General features: G+C 55.6%; 1 protein-coding gene across 7 annotated transcripts in view; it reads right to left on the bottom strand.

The window, feature by feature from the left end:
• KMT2D (lysine methyltransferase 2D) overlaps positions 1-17,098 on the bottom strand; it is a 42,210-nt gene that overhangs the window by 20,730 nt on the left and 4,382 nt on the right. For 4 of the 7 annotated variants that reach the window (XM_023211229.3, XM_023211226.3, XM_023211228.3 and 1 more), the window contains exons 2-32: positions 15,902-15,987; positions 15,526-15,652; positions 15,149-15,372; positions 14,928-15,037; positions 14,598-14,760; positions 14,099-14,264; positions 13,835-13,949; positions 13,543-13,700; positions 13,192-13,337; positions 11,514-13,052; positions 10,310-11,418; positions 9,721-9,834; positions 9,275-9,385; positions 8,311-8,415; positions 6,968-7,149; positions 6,619-6,783; positions 6,424-6,533; positions 6,279-6,326; positions 5,095-5,316; positions 4,751-4,870; positions 4,539-4,652; positions 4,216-4,346; positions 3,983-4,130; positions 3,711-3,776; positions 3,429-3,539; positions 3,092-3,229; positions 2,910-2,994; positions 2,438-2,679; positions 2,266-2,339; positions 2,002-2,052; positions 71-1,882 (exon numbers count right to left, since the gene is read on the bottom strand). In XM_023211229.3, coding sequence (XP_023066997.2) covers positions 71-1,882; positions 2,002-2,052; positions 2,266-2,339; positions 2,438-2,679; positions 2,910-2,994; positions 3,092-3,229; positions 3,429-3,539; positions 3,711-3,776; positions 3,983-4,130; positions 4,216-4,346; positions 4,539-4,652; positions 4,751-4,870; positions 5,095-5,316; positions 6,279-6,326; positions 6,424-6,533; positions 6,619-6,783; positions 6,968-7,149; positions 8,311-8,415; positions 9,275-9,385; positions 9,721-9,834; positions 10,310-11,418; positions 11,514-13,052; positions 13,192-13,337; positions 13,543-13,700; positions 13,835-13,949; positions 14,099-14,264; positions 14,598-14,760; positions 14,928-15,037; positions 15,149-15,372; positions 15,526-15,652; positions 15,902-15,950 — 8,055 coding nt within the window. In that variant the 5' untranslated portion in view covers positions 15,951-15,987. Of the gene's footprint in view, positions 1-70; positions 1,883-2,001; positions 2,053-2,265; positions 2,340-2,437; positions 2,680-2,909; positions 2,995-3,091; positions 3,230-3,428; positions 3,540-3,710; positions 3,777-3,982; positions 4,131-4,215; positions 4,347-4,538; positions 4,653-4,750; positions 4,871-5,094; positions 5,317-6,278; positions 6,327-6,423; positions 6,534-6,618; positions 6,784-6,967; positions 7,150-8,310; positions 8,416-9,274; positions 9,386-9,720; positions 9,835-10,309; positions 11,419-11,513; positions 13,053-13,191; positions 13,338-13,542; positions 13,701-13,834; positions 13,950-14,098; positions 14,265-14,597; positions 14,761-14,927; positions 15,038-15,148; positions 15,373-15,525; positions 15,653-15,901; positions 15,988-17,098 lie in introns of those variants that run through there. The other 3 variants (XM_023211224.3, XM_023211227.3, XM_023211230.2) reach the window with 3 other exon arrangements.

A 17,098-nucleotide genomic window follows, 5' to 3' on the forward strand; every position in this document is an offset into this window, starting at 1 on the left:
TACTCTAATCATGGGGCTGACCCAGAGACAGCAGTGATATGTGGGGCTTAGCTCCAGGGTGTCAACTTACTTGTCGTTGCTTCTCCAGCTCTGTTTGGCTAAGGCCGGACATGCCTGGGTCCTGGGTACCTGGGAGTTCAGGTGTCGCCAAAGAGCTACCCATTCCAGCCCCTGGGTCTTCTCGCTTTTCGACAGGAGAGGTGATGCCTGATCGCTGTGAGGCTCCATGGGACAGGTAGGGGAGGGATCCGTCGGGTGCAGGTGGTGGCAGAACTGACGGGGGGCGTAGCGGGGACAGCCCATAGCTCTCCCCTGTGGACCCGCTGCTGGGCCCCAGGGGGCTGCCCGATGGGTGGAAGTTCCCTGTGGCTACTGCGTAGTTTGTGCTTTGAGGCTTGCCCAAGGTGGGGCCGGGCCCAAAATGGCTGTTGATCCCATGGGGTGGCGGGAGACCAGGCTGAGGGACAGGGGGCTTTAGGGACGGCTCCCCTACCGCCTGAGGGAAAGTGAAACGCATGGGAGAGGGGGTGCCCACAAATGCTCCCGTCCCAGGGGACCGGACAAAATTGGGGGGCTGCCCACTTGGGACCTTGGTATGGAGCTCACCTGCCGGCCCCGAGGGCAGGGCTGCTGGGAAACCCCCAGCCCCCAGTGAAGTGTGGGCTAGAGACCCAGCCTTAAAGGCAACTTCAGGGGGCTGGGGTCGGGGTGGCTTATGCAATGGGGCAAATGGGTCACGGGACTGAGGGCGTGAGGGTGGGCGAGAATAAGGGTCAGGGGACTGGAAGCGAGGGGTAACGGGGGATGGGCAAAAAGCTTCAGCAGACAGAGGACGGGGTGTCAGTGGAGACTGGGAGCTGGACTGGGACTGAGGACTGGCAGGCACTCGGGAGAAAGGGTCAGAAGGCAGTGAGCGAGGGGGCAGAGCACAGCAGCTCTCAGGGGGCGGAGGCTGGGGCCGAGGAGTCAATGGGGGCTGAGCATAGGGGTCAGGGTAGGAGCCAGTGCGAAAGATGTCCGGGTGACTTGGAGGAGAAGGGGCCAAAGCCTGGGCAGGGGGTGGTTCCTGGGGCCTTAGGCCCAAGCCTGGGCTCTGGGGCTCTACCTGAGATGCCCGAGGGGTCAGGGGGGCTTTGAAGACATCAGGTGTCTTTAACTCCAGGCCACCCAGGTGGGGGCCTGAGGAGGGTGAGTCAACAAAGCCCAGGTTTGGGGGCCCATAGCTAGGAGAGGACGCCCCAAGTTCTTCCTTTTTCACCTCTAGGGCCTTCCGGGACTCCCCAAAGGGTGGGGGCGAGAGCAGGGGCTCGGAAGCCTTGCCTCCCCCTACCCCAGGGCTCTCAGGCACAGCCAAGTTATCCAGCGAGGGGCAGCGGGGTTTGAGGAATGGGTCAGGTGTGGAGGGCTGGTGTCGGGGGGTGCCAGGTGGGGTAGTGTGGAATTCCCCTGGCTGGCCAGTCCCAGGACGAGATGAGGCGCCCAGCATCGGGGGCTGTGCAGGGGCCCCCGTCGGACTAGGATAGGGGGGATAGGTGGGTGGTGCTGTGGGGAAGCGGGGCTCCAGGGGATAGGCGGGGGTCAGTCCAAAGGGGTCCTGTGAAGGCACTTGGGCGGGCACCTGGGGTGGGAGCTTGAGAAAGAGCTCACCAGGCGAGTCAGGGCCGGGCACCGAGCCCGCCGGCGGCTTCAGGAACCCGTCCGCAGAGGTAGACAAGCCGGCGGGGGTAGCGGGGCTGCCAATGAAAATGGTGGGGGCAGCAGCCGGGGGCGGGCTGCCCAGTGCCCCTGGCTGGGGGGGAATGCGGAGATGTAGGGCCGGTCGGTCAGTCTTACGGGCTATGTCGCCCACCTTGGTCTGCTTGTTGATCTGGCTCTCAGCCTGCTACAGGGGGAGACCAGGCACAGGGCAGTCAGGCTGCTGCAGGCAGGCCCCATGGCCCTCCACCCTCAAGAGAAGCCACCCACTAGAGGACTGCTACACCCCAGCCCAGCCCCACTCACCTTCTGCACCTTGTTGATGCGGTGAGCTGCCCGATTATCTTTGGCCTTTTGCTGAGGGATACAGGACACAGCCTTAGGGCCTAGTGCTTGGTCTCATGCCCCGCCCCCATACTGTACGGTGTTTTCACACTCCCTACGCAGAAGCTGATCCCTTCGGGCCCAGCTGCTTTAGGAGTGGGGAGTGGAAAGAACTGAGGTAAATTACCCAAAGATCCCTTCCTCTCTCTCAGTTCTCATGCTAACCCATGCTCCTTTCTGTCTCACCAGGTAGGGGGCTTTGTCAGCTGCCGGAACCTTTCTCCAGAGCTTCATAATTTGTTTGCAACGGCTTGACCAGTCTGGAGGGCAGAGGGAGTGAGTCAGAGGAGACTTGGCAGGCAACCCCTCCACCTGCCATGTTGCCAGGCTGTCTCCTTTGCCCTCGTCCCACAGGTACCTGGGTAATCTTGCTTGAGATTAGGAAAATTAATGTTGGCATAGAGCACGGGTGAGATGGTAGACAGCTGGCCCAACTCCTCATCCTTCTCCCAGCGCTGAAGACTCCGCTGGTTATAGGAGAGTCCGTCGCCCTCACCCTCCGTGGTGGGGGTTGTGGGGGTGGAGGGCGTGGTGCCACCTGAGCCTGTCCAGGGGCTGTCGGGCTCACCGGGTTCCGGGCTAAAGAAGCCCCCGCGCTCCCTGGGGCGCAGGGGCAGAGAGTCACAGGGCGCAGGGATGCCAAGTCCCACCCCAGACAAACTGCCCAGAGCCTCAGGCCACTGCCCTGCCCCAAAAGAGGAGGGCCACTCACAAGGGAATGGGGAGGAACAGGGGAAGTGCTGCAGCAGTCCGAAGGAGGCGAGGCATGAACTCAGATGGAGGGAAAGGACAACGGGGACTGCCCATGAAGTTTACACAGAGACACCAACCTAGAATCCAGGAACGGGGACTGGCAGAGGCCTGGGTAGGAGTCCATTGGGCTGCTGGAGGGCAGATTGCCCAAAGGGAGTCCACCTACAAGACGAACAGGATCAGAGAAAAGAGAGCGACTGGCCCATCCTGGAGGCAAGCTTGGTTATCTCGGTCTTCAGACCACTCCCACCCGTATCACCTTGAAGAAAGGGTCTCTGCAGTGGCGTACGGCTGCCTTCTAGGCCAGGGGTTCCGCAACCCAGATGCTGCTCTCGTTCAGAGCCCAGAACATCCTTGAAGAGCTGCTGCAGGTCCTTGGATTCCATCTTGGGCAGTTCTGTAGGGGAATGAAGGATACTGCTGAGGAAGACTGGGAAGTTCAGGTGACACAACAGGTCTACAAATGATCATGGCCAAGGAAGGTGCCCAGGACTCTCCACCAGAGAAGCTGTACAGATCGTAGTCCCACAGATAGGACCTCCTCCTTCTTCCACAGAAAACCCTTATACACAAACAGGTGTGGGTCACAGCCTCACCTTCTGTGGAAATCCTGTCTAAGTCAGAGCTAAGCATCCCTTCACCCGGGGTGCCTGGCTTCTCAGGGTCACTGGGCACTGGAGATGCCTTCACGCCCCCATCCTCAGGTCCTGTAAATGCCAGGAGAAACCCATGGGTCAAGGCCAGTATGGGTCATGGCCACTCTGAACTACAGAAGGTCATGGGACAGTTTCCAGCCTCCAACCCGACAATGCTCAGGGGCACGGCAGAGGGACAGAGGCAAGGCCAAGACAGGACACAGTCCCCCTGGCAGCTCTCACCTGGTGTATCAGCTTTGCCCTCGAGGCCACGGGATTCTTCATCTGCAATATCTGGGCCATCATCTCCTATGAGCAAGAGTCCCCACTCCAATCAGAGATGTCCTACATCTGATGCCCAGAGCAGGTCTCCAGTCCCATAGCCCTACAGGCCAGGACCCTTGACCCCACCTTTGACTCCTGGAGGCCAGTCCATTTCCCATCAAATAACCTGCCAGCTCCTAAGCCAGAAGGAAGTCGGATTCTCTCAGACCACTTACTCCCACACAACTAACCTTTCTGCGATGTGGGGAGTTCCTTCCTTTCTGAGCTTCCATCTCCCTTGGCTTTTGGGGTTCCTAGTCCAAAGCTTGGCCGGCCCACCCCAACTGCAAAAAGGGCCTTACGGCTCAGGTCCAGCAGTTCCTTCCCAAAGAAGGCTTCCTGTGGGGCAGTCAAGGAGAAACAGGTTTCTTCGTGCCCTGCAGGGCACAGACACCTCCCTCACTGCTTGGAGCCTGAGACCCACCTGCAGGTAAGCAGGGAACATGTCCTCCAGTTTGCTCTTCTTGCGCCCTCGCCGCTGTTGCTTCTTCTTCTCATCCCCTTCAGCTAAGCTCTGCTCCATGGTGCCCTCTGTAGGCAGGTCAGCAGGTATCACTGTGGACAGAACAGAAGTGTCAGACTTGGGTTGAGGGCATGCTGCTCCCAACTTGCAGGGTGACACTTTGTGCCTACTCTCTCCCACAACACCAGCTGGGTCTACCACCCTCTTGGCCCTTTCAATGAGTCCACCCACTGGGTCTCTCTAGCATTGCCCCACCTTCTCCCAGGCCCCACTGGTGCCCTCACCCGTCTCACCCTCGTCGGGCTGCCCATCCCCACTCAACACCTCCGCCTGTGCAGCTGGCCCCTTTTTCGTGCGTGTGTGGGATTTCCGCTGTCGCACCATGAAACCACCAATGCCTATGAGGAGGCAGAGCTGCGGATGAGAAGCCGCTGGGAGACCTATTGAGCTGCACCAAGCCACCCCACCACCCCACAAACCCATCCCAGGACCTCACCAGGCCGATAGGGTTTACGCTTGCGTTTTTTGCTTTCCTCGGTCTCCTCTTTGCCAGGCTCCACGTCAGGGCTGACAGGGCCCTCCAGTTTAATTTCACACTCCATGTGCTCCACACCACCTGCATATGGTGACAGAAGAGATAGAGGCAGATCAGAACGATAGGCCCTTTTAACCTTGTCATCCTGCCATGGAGAGAGCTGAGGACCTTGCCTCAGAGCCACTTAGACAAGACCAGCAGTGCTTAAGGGTAACTGTGAGTGGCAATGTAGCCCCCACCCAACATCCCACTCCCAGAGGCATGCTCCCACTATTCTGTCGCTCCCTAAGATTCCCCAAGCTAACCTTCACCCTTGAGCAACTCATCGGTGTCCAGGTCCCCATCCTTCTTGTCATCAGGACCAAGGGCCTCTGATGGCTCAGAACCCTCCAATCCTGCCTCGCCTGGAAGGCCAAGCCGTCCTCGCCGCTGGCGCCGCTTGTGCAGTGGTGACATGGTCAGGTTACGCAGCAAGGCCATGCCAGTTTCTGTCAGCCACACTCCTTCGAAGCGAAAGTACTGGGGCTCTGCATTAGAGGAGAGTGTGTGATCCCTGGATGGAAGCCCCAGGGAAACCAGAACTGCAAGTTTCAACCTATGTCCTTAGCTGAGACAAAGACAGTGACAAAAGTCCAGCTTAGGGTCTAACTGCTGGGGAGAAGAGACCACCTAAGGCACTGGCTGAGGCCCGAGTTCTCTGTCAGTGACCCAGGGAGATTCAGAGAGGAACTGTAACTCAGAAGCCTGCCTTTGCTCATGATTAACCCAAGCATCATTAGGGTGATTATCTTGCTGTCTGGGGCTATGAGGGCCCCTACTTGCTGAATGCCAGCATGCAACGTCCTCGATGCCAGGAGCAGTGCCATATCACGATAAAGGAGATGTCCCTGGCCCTTTTCACTGATAAAAAAGAGTTATGTTCTCGGCCGGGCATGGTGGCTCACGCCTGTAATCCTGGCACTTTGGGAGGCCAAGGCAGGCAGATCACGAGGTCAGAGATCGAGACCGTACTGGCTAACACGGTGAAACCCCGTCTCTACTAAAAATACAAAAAATTAGCTGGGCATGGTGGTGGGCGCCTGTAGTCCCAGCTACTCGGGAGGCTGAGGCAGGAGAATGGCGTGAACCCAGGAGGTGGAGCTTGCAGTGTGCCAAGATTGTGTCACTGCACTCTAGCCTGGGCGACAAATGGGACTCCAACTCCCAAAAAAAAAAAAAAAAAGAGTTCTGAAGATGAAATTCTGGCAGTAAAGAGGCCATGGTGCCTGATGAAAGGAACACCGCCCGGGAAGCTGGAGACCTTGGTTCTAGTTGTAACTTTGCCACTAACTCACTAGGTAACCTTGGGCAGGCCACTTAACTTCTCTGGGTCTGAGTTTCCTGAGTTTCCTCCTCTTAAAATGAGGAGATGAAGCTGGGGGGTTAGAGTTAGAGCAGATGATGTCTGACGTCTGGTCTGGCTTTGGCATTCAAAATTTCTGTGACTCACCAGGCTCTTTCACCTTCATGGGCACCAGCTCTGGAGGTGCAACAGGCGCTATGGAGAGAAGGACAAATGGAGATGGCTGAGGTCCTGTCCCAAAGCAAGGTACCCCTGCCCTGACTCCTCCCCCTACCCAGCAGCTGGTACTCACCCACAGGCTTTACCACGTAGGGCTGGCAGGAGATACAGTCAAAGCCTTCATCGGCTGCCTGCTCCACATCGTCCTCTGTGAAGAGGCTCTCACAGCCAGCATGCATCCACCTGGAGAACAGAGACTGGAGGAAATGAGCTCAGGCAATGTGAGGCTAGCAACGGGGCCAACATGAAGAGAAAGGGATGTTCTCACCGTTCACAGTGACGGCACTGGATTAGTAGGTCCTCTTCTACATAAGGAGCATGACAGATAGGGCAGGTCACCAGGCTGGCACAGGGCCCACAGTGTGTGTAACTATTCTGCCATTCACAGTGGAAGCCAGGGGAGGCAGCCCCACACTGCATACAAGACACACACCTGGTAGGAGCAGGAAAACAGAGCCTGAGCACCCAACCTACCCAAAGTACCCAGAAGTCCCCTCACCAGGAACCCAAGCCACCAGCCTGGCCTCCTAAACCCAGCCTCTGTCACATACTCAACATCATATCCACTTTAACATCTCAAGGCCCCAGGGCTCCAATAAAGATCACAGTCTCCTTACCACTTGCACTTCCAGCCACCCTTGGGGACGGTGAGCAGTGGGGGGTCCAGGCAGTATGTGTGGTAGCTAATATCACAGTCATCACAGAGCAGCAGGCGTGAGGGGTCGGAGGCCTGGCCGCACACCTCACACACAATACACTCCACACAACGCCAGCCCTTGAGCAGCATCACCTTGGTGATCTGAGGCAGAAAATGGGAACTTCTCAGGGTGTGAGGTGGAAAGGAGGTGGAACTTCTTTTTTTTTTTTTTTTTGGGACGGAGTTTTGCTCTTGTTCCCCAGGCTGGAGTGCAATGGTGTGATCTTGGCTCACTGCAACCTCCGCCTCCCAGGTACAAGCAATTCTCCTGTCTCAGCCTCCCAGGTAGCTGGGATTACAGGTACCTGCCACCATGCCCAGCTAATTTTCTTGTATTTAGTAGAGACAGGGTTTCACCATGTTAGTCAGGCTGGTCACAAACTCCTGACCTTGGGTGATCCACCTGCCTCAGCCTCCTGAAGTTAAGTGCTGGGATTACAGGTATGCGCCACCATGCCCAGCCTAGGAGGTGGGACTTCTAAGGGTGAGGCTGGAGGAACCCCAATGCAGAGACTAGGCCTCCATTTGAGCACAGGGAGACTTAGACAGAGCACCCTTGTCCCCAAAACAGGGACTCTAAACGCAGATTCCCAATCATCTCTGCTGATCAGAGAAGAGCTGCACTAGCCACTGCCTCATTGTGAATAGAATAGCAATCTTTCCACTAGCCAAGTCCCTAAGAAGAGACTGTAGACAGAATTAGGTCCCCCAATTTTTCTTTTTTCTTCTTTTTTTGGAAACAGAGCTCACTCTGTTGCCCAGGCTGGAGTGCAGTGGCATGATCTCAGTTCACTGCAACATCCGCCTCCCAGGTTCAAGCAATTTTCCTGCCTCGGCCTCCCGAGTGGCTGGGATTACAGGCACGCGCTACCACACTCAGCTAACTTTTGTATTTTTAGTAGAGACAGGGTTTCACCATGTTGGCCACGATGGTCTTGAACTCCTAATCTCAGGTGATCCGTCTGCCTAGGCCTCCCAAAGTGCTGGGATTACAGGTAGGCGCCACCACGCCCGGCCATGTTGTTATTTTTTACAATGGACTGAATTATACCAGCAAGTCAGGGTCTACCACAAAGAAACTATGAAGTCCACCATGAGTTCCAAAGTATTTTTCCCCAAGAAAAGTCTGATAACCACTGGTGACTAATGAACAACATCCATGACCAGTGGCTGCTTTAAGAGGTGGTATGGCCAGGACAAGGAACTAGGGTAACAAATAACTGATCCTATTTCCCAGCCTACACCTCTTGGGCCCGAACTCACCTTGCTGTTGACACAGTAAGGGTGATAGCACTGAGAGCACTGTGAACAGGCAAGGAGGTGGCCCTCTGCCCCCCGGCCAAAGCTGCCACATACCACACACATGTCCTGGGGAAACACAGAGAAACCCGAATGTCCAACTAGATCTCCCCATCCCACTCAGATCCAGCCCACTATGACGCTACAACACTGATTTGTGACCAGAGAGTCAGGAACCCCATCCCACAGCGTTAGGATGCTGTAAGCTACCAAGGGACCCTGCTCCTTCCTAGGATGCCTCACTCACCTAGTCAGATCACTTGAATTTATAAAGCCTGACATGGGTAAAGGTAAGAAGAAATTAAAGGAAGATAAGATGGGATAAAGACTGGTGAGAATCACGTATGTGACAAAATTCTATCAGCTTCCAGATTATTCAAGTGAGGACACATGTAAGTTCCCTAAGCTATAAACTTCAATAGGGCAAAGACTTTTTTTACGGGCTGGAGTGCAGTGGCCGGATCTCAGCTCACTGCAAGCTCCGCCTCCCAGGTTTACGCCATTCTCCTGCCTCAGCCTCCCGAGTAGCTGGGACTACAGGCGCCCGCCACCTTGCCCGGCTAGCTTTTCTTTTTGTATTTTTTAGTAGAGACAGGGTTTCACCGTGTTAGCCAGGATGGTCTCGATCTCCTGACCTTGTGATCCACCCGTCTCGGCCTCCCAAAGTGCTGGGATTACAGGCTTGAGCCACCGTGCCCGGCCCCCTTCACTGCTATTTCTCTAGCTCCTAGCTTAGTGCCAAGCTCAGAGGAGACACTCAAGAGAAATGTGATGGATGGACAAACCAATGAACAACATGATTAGAATTCATGGTCTGTTTTCTCATTAGCTGGGTATCCCAAAAGTAGGTCCAGTTCTCCCCATCTATTCTCTCATCAAAACACAAACATACACAATGTTCAGTGTGTCAGGTCTCACTGTATGGTACCTGCATTAGGACAAATTTGTCTGTGTTGGAGAAGAGAACCACGGTATTCTGCATGGTGTCATCATCTTCTTCCTCCTCCTCCTTACTGGGAGAGCTATCAATGTCAGCAACCTGATGGGGAGAGAGTTGTGAAAAGTGAGGCAGATAAATCTGCCCCCACCAAGATACTTTCCTCTTTGCTGTTGGGGGAAGAAAGTGTGAACCCCTGGCTAAGATGAAGGCCAAAAGCCAGAAATAACCGACAGAACACCCAGGCTCCCAAACTGGGCCTCAGCCTGACAGCAGAGATTTCAGAAAAACCTGGGGACCAAGTGGATAGGAATTCAGACATAGCCAGACAGACCCTAGACGAGCAGGCAGGTAGGCAAGCATGCAAGGGACTGGAAGGACTCAGAGGATACTAAAGCATGGTCGGGGGATGGGAGGAATAGGAGGCATCTCCTTACTACCAGAGTCTCAATGGAAGAAGCAGTTGACTTTAGCCGGGCCCGTCCTCTACCACGTCCTCCATGGGCTCCTCCACGAGGCCGGCGTCTTCCTGGGAAACTGCTGCTGCGACCCTGAGTGAAAGAAGGGGACAATGACAGGAGCATGTCAAGGGCTAGTGTGTTGGGTTTACACACTTGAACAGAAGAAGTGACAAATGGACACAGTAAGACAGGTAATAAGCCCAGGAGTCCCACTCAGGGCAGGGGAAAAGGCCAAACTCCCAGATATCAACAAGTGCATAGCTGTAGCCCAAACCCATTCTTCCCCTCCCAAGAGTGGCCGACATGGACATGGAGAAAAAACAGTGGAGAAAAAACAGTGACTTGAAAGAACCAAGTTTCTGGTCCCAATTCTATTACTGAGTAACCATGAATCTGGGCAAGTTACTCGTCCCTTCTATGTATTAGTATTTTCTCCTTAATAATTGGAATAAAGGATCTCCAAGTATACGATTCACAAAGCAAGGTGGGAAAATATCAGTGACACAGGACTATACCTCTGACAGGGCTAACTCTGATCACATCCCGCAGCTAGATAGTCCCTCACCTGTTTGATGCGGGAACGGGCTGGGGAGCTGCGCCGCCGCCCCTTCTCCCCCTCAGTTTTGCCTCCGCTGATAGCTGTCCCAGCATCGCACAATAGTGAATCATCAGTCTCTGGCAGTGAGTCGGTACAGAGCCGTAGGGAGCCCTCATCTCGGGCTGGACTAACATCTGTAGAGACCCCCAGCTCCATGGACAGGGAGCCACCCCCCTCCGGGTCAGGAGAGCCCAGGAGGGGCTCTGAGCCAGGAAAACTGGCACTGGCATCACCCTGGCTCAGATTCGAGATCTCATTAACGATGTCGGATTTGATGAGAGTGGGCGGTGTGGGGGCCACTGGTGCACGTGGCTCTTCCTGTTCTTCACATGGTGAGCCCTGCCCTGCTGTTTGCTTGCATTCGGGGTAGACCTCCATAGGGGTCACGGGGGCCAGCTCCTCAGGGTCCAGGAGCACAGGGGAGCCTTTAAGTTCACTAGCCAAACTGCCAGGGGTCTGTCCAGCCTCTGGCTGTGAACCCGGAGCATCAATCCCATCCAGAGGGGCTGTGTCTTCCCCTAGGCCAGAGAAGTCATCCAGGGCTGGGGCAGGGCTGGGGGCAGGGCAGGAAAGGTCCCCCATCGGGGAAGGGAGAGGACTGGTGGCACTGGGTTCCAAGGCTGGGCATTCAGGGTCTGGAACTTTCTCAGTCTCCATCTCGTGCAGCTCAGCCTCATCTGAGACCCCCACTACCTTCCCTATGGGACTCAACGGGGAGGGAACGGACAGTGGCAGGGCAGGAGGGGAGCACTGGGAAGGAGGGGAGTTTTGGGGAGCCAAGGAATGCTGAAGGAGTGGCGAACACTGAGGGGGAAGGGGCTCCATCAGGATGGGAGAAGCCGGCCCCACTGGGGAGCCTGGAGATGGAGGAAGGATCATAGGGGGGACAGGCTCAGGGTCAGTGCAGTTAGCTTCTGGTGGAGGGCTGATGGGTGTCTCCAGGATGGGGGCAGCCAAGGGTGACTCAGGGTCACTGTCCCCTTTGGCACCAAAGGGGTACTCTAACTCCCCCAAAGGAGACAGAGCCGGTGGGGCCACAGCTGTGATAATGGGTGAGAGCGGAGGAGGAAGGGGATCTGGAAGGAAAGAGAAAAAAGAAGGGCTCTTAGATCAGACGTGCCATGAAGAGTTACAGCTGTTCCAGAGTAAGAGGGTACTAACTTCCCCTTACCTGGTGGCATCAGCTGAGGTGACAAGGATGGCTCCCCAGACGGGGACAAGGGCAGCTCCTCAGGCAGAGGGGACAGAGGTGGTTCCCCAGGCTCAGACAGGGCTGGCTCTCCAAGCAAGGGAGATAAGGGTGGTTCCCCAGAGGGAGGGAACAAGGGCAACCCCTCAGGTGCAGGGCATTGGCCTGGCTCCTCAGGGTGCTCTTCAGGCCGAGGGGACAGGGGTGGCTCCTCAAGCTGAGGGGACAGGTGCGATTCCTCAGGCCGGGGGGACAGGCATGGTTCCTCAGACTGGGGGGACAGGTGTGATTCCTCAGGCTGGGGGGACAAAAATGGCTCCTCAGGCACAGGAGACAGGTGTGGCTCCTCAGTCTGGGGGGACAGGTGCAATTCCTCAGGCTGAGGGGACAGATGTGGTCCCTCAGCCTGGGGGGACAAGTGTGGCTCCTCAGGCACAGCACACAGGCATGGCTCCTCAGGCTGGGGGGACAGGTGTGGCTCCTCAGGCTGCGGAGATAGGTGCGGCTCCTCAGGCCGGGGGGACAGGTGCAATTCCTCAGGCCGGGGTGACTGGTGCGGCTCCTTGGATGGGGGACAGAGTTGTGGCTCCTCAGGTAGTGGTGACAGGGGTGACTCCTCCAGCGGCAGGGACATGAGCGAGTCCTCAGGTGGTGGGGATGTGGGGGAGTTCTCGGGTGGTGGGGATGTGGGGGAGTCCTCAGGTGGCAGGGAGAGGCGGGAAGCCTCAGGTGGAGGGGATGTGGGAGACTCCTCAGGCGGTGGGGACAAGGGAGATTCCTCAGGCGGTGGAGACAGGCGTGACACCGCAGGCAGCGGGGACAGGCGCGATACCTCAGGTGGTGGGGACATAGGCGAGTCCTCAGGTGGTGGGGACATAGGCGAGTCCTCAGGTGGTGGGGACAGGCGTGACGCCTCAGGTGGCGGGGAGAGGGGAGACTCCTCAGGTGGAGGGGACAGAGGAGACTCTTCAAATGGTGGAAACAGACGAGATGCCTCTGGTGGTGGAGACATGGGTGACTCTTCAGGTGGAGGGGACATGGGAGACTCCTCAGGCGGTGGAGACAGGCGAGATGCTTCAGGTGGCGGGGAAGTGGGCAGTTCCTCAGGTGGTGGGGACAAGGGAGATTCCTCAAATGGTGGGGACAGGGGCGATGCTTCAGGTGGTGGGGATAGAGGCGTCTCAAGTGCAGGAGACGGGGGTGACTCTTCCAGTGGAGAGAAGGGCGACTCCTCCAGTGGAGAAAAAGGTGATGATTCAGGTGGGGGAGACAGAGGAGACTCCTCAGGCGGCGGAGAGAGGGGCGATTCCTCCGGCGGCCGGGACAGGTGCAATGCCTCAGGAAGCGGGGATGCGGGCGAGTCCTCAGGTGGTGGGGACAGGCGTGATGCTTCAGGCGGTGGGGATGTGGGTGATTCCTCGGGTGGTGGGGACAGGGGTGACTCCTCAGGTGGGGGCAGCAGTGGCATCTCCTCATTTAGGGGGGCCTCCAACTGGGGCTCAAGTTGGACCCCTGCTCTCCCTGCAGACACAACAACACGATGCTCCTATCTAGCTCAGATCTACCCCACAGGAAGTGCAGGGTCCGGGGCAATGCACAAACTGTCTCTTGTCACAGAATAAAAGGGGATGAATTTCAGGGACCCTCAAACCCTACTCACCTAGTGGTTTGGCTTCACATTGCAGGGGCCCCGGTTCCTTGGGTTGCATAGAGGTCACGTGCCCACCCTTTGGCTGCCCTTGGCATGCAACGTACAGAGCATCGGGCTCATCAGTGGGGGTATCGCCAGACTCTGGGGGTGAAAATCTGCAGAGGGTACAGGGGAGCAGGCACTGTGGCTCTCACCAGCTAACAAATCCTAGAGAGCACACTGGGGCGAGGCACGAATGCTGTGGATGGCACTGCCCACCTTAAGGCTCTCCTCTGAAAGCCCACTCAATTTAAGAAGAACCCTGCCAAACTCAGTCCTTCCAACCTGCCAGCCCAATCTCAGTCAGTCCACACCACTTACCTGCTACACACAGGGGTATGATGCTCAGCAACAGAGCTGATAGGCTGATCTCCCTGGGTTCTGTGACAGCGGTGACAGACAGAGTAGTTCTCAAACCACTCCGAGTTGGGATTCAGTTCTGCTGAGCCTGCCCCACAGGACCGGCACACCCGGCATGCCTAAGGGAAGGGAGTGAGCAAAACAGGCATTGGTCAGACAGCAAAGACTAAAGAAGAGTATAGGACTTGTCAAGACAGAGAATGCTGTAGGAGGCAGAGTTAGGGACAATAGGGCAGAATCAGGGTACACTCACCTTGCACTTCCAAGAGTGAGCAGGCAGTTCCTCCATGGGTGGTTTTAGGCAGAAAGTATGGTATCCTTTGTCACATGTCTCACAAACCAACATCTTAGAGTCATTCCCAGGTTTCCTGCAGAGGCACAGGGAGCATTACAGTGTCCTCTCTGCCCTCGTTTCTTTTTTGTTGTTTTCATGTTAACAGGCCTTCTCCGACTGCCCTCATTTTCAACCCTAACCTGTGTTGTGCCTAAGACTTCCCTCCTGCCCTTCCATTCCTACCTGCAGGCTTGGCACACTTTGCATTCAGGGCACTGCCAGCCAGCACGTTTGCGGGCAGTCAGAGCAGTGTCCAGGCAGGCCCCGTGATAGTGATGCCCACAGCTGGTACAGAAGAACAGGTCACACAACTCCCCTGGCCCCTCACACACTGCACAGCGAGCCTCCTCTGCAGGGGGTAGACACACCACAGGTCAGCTATGGATTCCTTGCAAGCCTCAGCACAGTGCCGTACACAAAACAGGCACTCCATGGGCACAGAATGAACAAATAACAAAGTTACTGAGTGCCTGCCCAACGTCTGCCAGCTGTTCTAGGCACTGGAGACACAATGGTAAACGAGACAGGCAAACCCCTGGTGCTCACAAAGTTCACACCTATTTTAGTGGGGCAGACCAACAGTATATAAATCTATACTTTGATCAGTACTCTGTAGAGTACAAAAATCCAAGGCACACTTGGTCTCTCATTTGCCCTATGACCAAAGATCAGGACTTCTCACCCAGATGTGCAGCCCCCTCACTGTGCTCTGGGCATAGCAGCTGCAGTGTTTTCATGGATAGGAAGGAACCACTGGCAGTCGCGCAGGGGAAGTGGTAAAGCCGTGGACATCCAGGTGAGCGGCAAGGGATGGAGGCACCGAGCCTGGTGCAGTGGGAACAGCGCTGCCAGGGTGAAGAAAGAGCCTCAGTGTCAGCCAGCTCTCCCCAAAGAAACAGTTCAGGCACTAGCTCTGCCCCAGCATACCCACACTCCTTCTCATTCCACCCTGACTCTCAGAAGCCCACCAGCCCTACCCTTCACCTATGCAATCCCTTGGCCCCAGCCCCACCTGTGAGATCCCTGAGAAGATGGCCTTGTCCACACCACATAGTTCTGGGCCCTCCTGCCCCCATACGCCTGCCGACCACGCAGCACACCAATGGTGAGCCCAGCAGGACCCTTTACAGGTAGGAAGAGGTAAACAGAAAGGAAAGAGTTAACAGAAAGGGGATCGCTGGCTCAGGACTACCCAGTCCTTCTCCCATTTGCTGCCCCATTCTCCTCACTCACCTCCAGGTTCTCCTAGGTGGGCAGGTGTAAGGCCCTCAGGGAAACCAATCTGTGACAGGTCCTCACTGGGCAGCACTGCCTCATTGGGCCCTGGGCTCCCCCCAGGGGATACCACTGGACACCGGGGCCAATCAAATGGCAACTCAAAGCGCCGTAGCTCCCGCTGCCCATGCAGACTGGGCTCCCCGCAGTTACAGAGAGCACAACGCCGCACCGGACCCCCACTGTGGACACACAAGCATCAGTACCACGCCAGGCCCCCAGCAACCCCATGATTTGGCATGCCCATGGTTCCCCGACACTCATTTTCCTAAATTCTCTTCCTTGAAAGCCCTAGACTCTCAAATCAAATCCTTATGTGCCCTCAAACAAGTTACCTGCAGTCCTGAGGAGTCTCCTGAAGACTGGGACTCCCAGAACTAGGGACAGAGACCTCTCCCACATGTGGGTTAGGCAGGTCTGACTCAGTGGCACTTGGGTCCTCAGAAGTTGCAGGTCCATCAGCTGAATAAACAGACAAACAGCATGTGTCAGTCATCATCCCTATTTAATACAAAGTCCACTCACCAGACACATGAGATTATCCAAAACCTGAGTGGATCAGAGTTATGATATTTCAACTGTTGTCTCAAAGAACAAAGTTGTTCCATTACTTATCTGCTGCATAGACTTAGCTCATGTCCTTGGGCCAGGACCAGAAATATAAGGTTGCCTGTGAAATCTAAAAGCAAATAAAGAATTTGTCCTACTCACCTGCCGGTTCTGAATCTTTATCCTCACCAGGCAGCTTCTGGCTGTCCATCCCTCTCTCCGACTGGGCAGGGCCCTCTCGGGGAGACCTGTTGGTGCCAAGAAAGAGATCTATATGCCTACTAAGTCTTCCCAAGAAGCACTTTTCCCAGAATCCTGGGAAGAAGGCATCCAGACCCTCCAGACATCAGAGCAAGCCATACTACAAAATCCTATACTGACAAGAAAGTCATTCTCCCTAACCTGTAGGGTCACTTCCTCCCCAGATAAACACATACCCTCTTCTCGCACTCTGGAGAGATTCTCAGGGGATCCATTTGACTTTCCCACTTCCAGCCTCCTCTGTAAGAGTTCCTGGGGCCATAGCATCCAAGTAGAAGCATATCCATTTATATCTAATACTGCTGTTTGCCTTGCCTCTGGGTTTTTGGCTTTTGGTGAGCCCTATTTCCACACCTTTTCTTCAAGTCTCAAGTAAGCTGCCATTCTAGAGGCTAGTCTGTGCCAACCCAGGGGTAGTCATGACCCAGGAAGCCTGAGTCCAGCAAAAATCCCTCTCCCAGAGGCAGAGTCTGAGGCAATGCAAAAGATGGAACACACTACTAGAACTATAGCCTAGCTATGGATGGATCTCCCCCACCACCACTTGTTTCTACGAGGACATTACCATCACAAAAGAAGAAACTCCCTAATTTCCACCCACTTCCAACCTAAATCCAGCTCAGACCAACCCCTGGCCCGTGCCCTAACTGAGCTCAGGGTCTCACCCAGCCTGAAGGTCTCAGGTCATTGCCCTTAGCAACACCAACTGCCCTTCCTCTTCAGATACCCCTAGTAGTTAACAGAAGTGGACCTTGAGAGTTACTGAGCATGTGTAGCCAGGCCTGAGGCTAAGCATGCTGGGAATTGTAGTCTCAGGAAGCATACAGTCACTCAGAGGAGTTCTAAACAGGGCAGGACATAGCACAGCAGAGCCGAGTAGCTTCCTTCCTCTTCCCTCAAGCAGGGTTTCCACACACATACATGGGGGTGGGGAATAACGGTCCCTTGTCCCTTCTTCTAAGAAATATATGCCTGTATCAGAGCCTAATGAAACACACTAAAGTTATACCTAAAAAAGTTGAGACCTACACCTTTGGGTATTATTTTCCTAGACCTCAGAGGGAATTAAGCACAGCGGGGGGGGGGGGGGGGGGGGGG

The sequence above is a fragment of the Piliocolobus tephrosceles genome, chromosome 10 (genome assembly GCF_002776525.5).
Source record: "Piliocolobus tephrosceles isolate RC106 chromosome 10, ASM277652v3, whole genome shotgun sequence".
NCBI lineage: Eukaryota > Metazoa > Chordata > Mammalia > Primates > Cercopithecidae > Piliocolobus > Piliocolobus tephrosceles.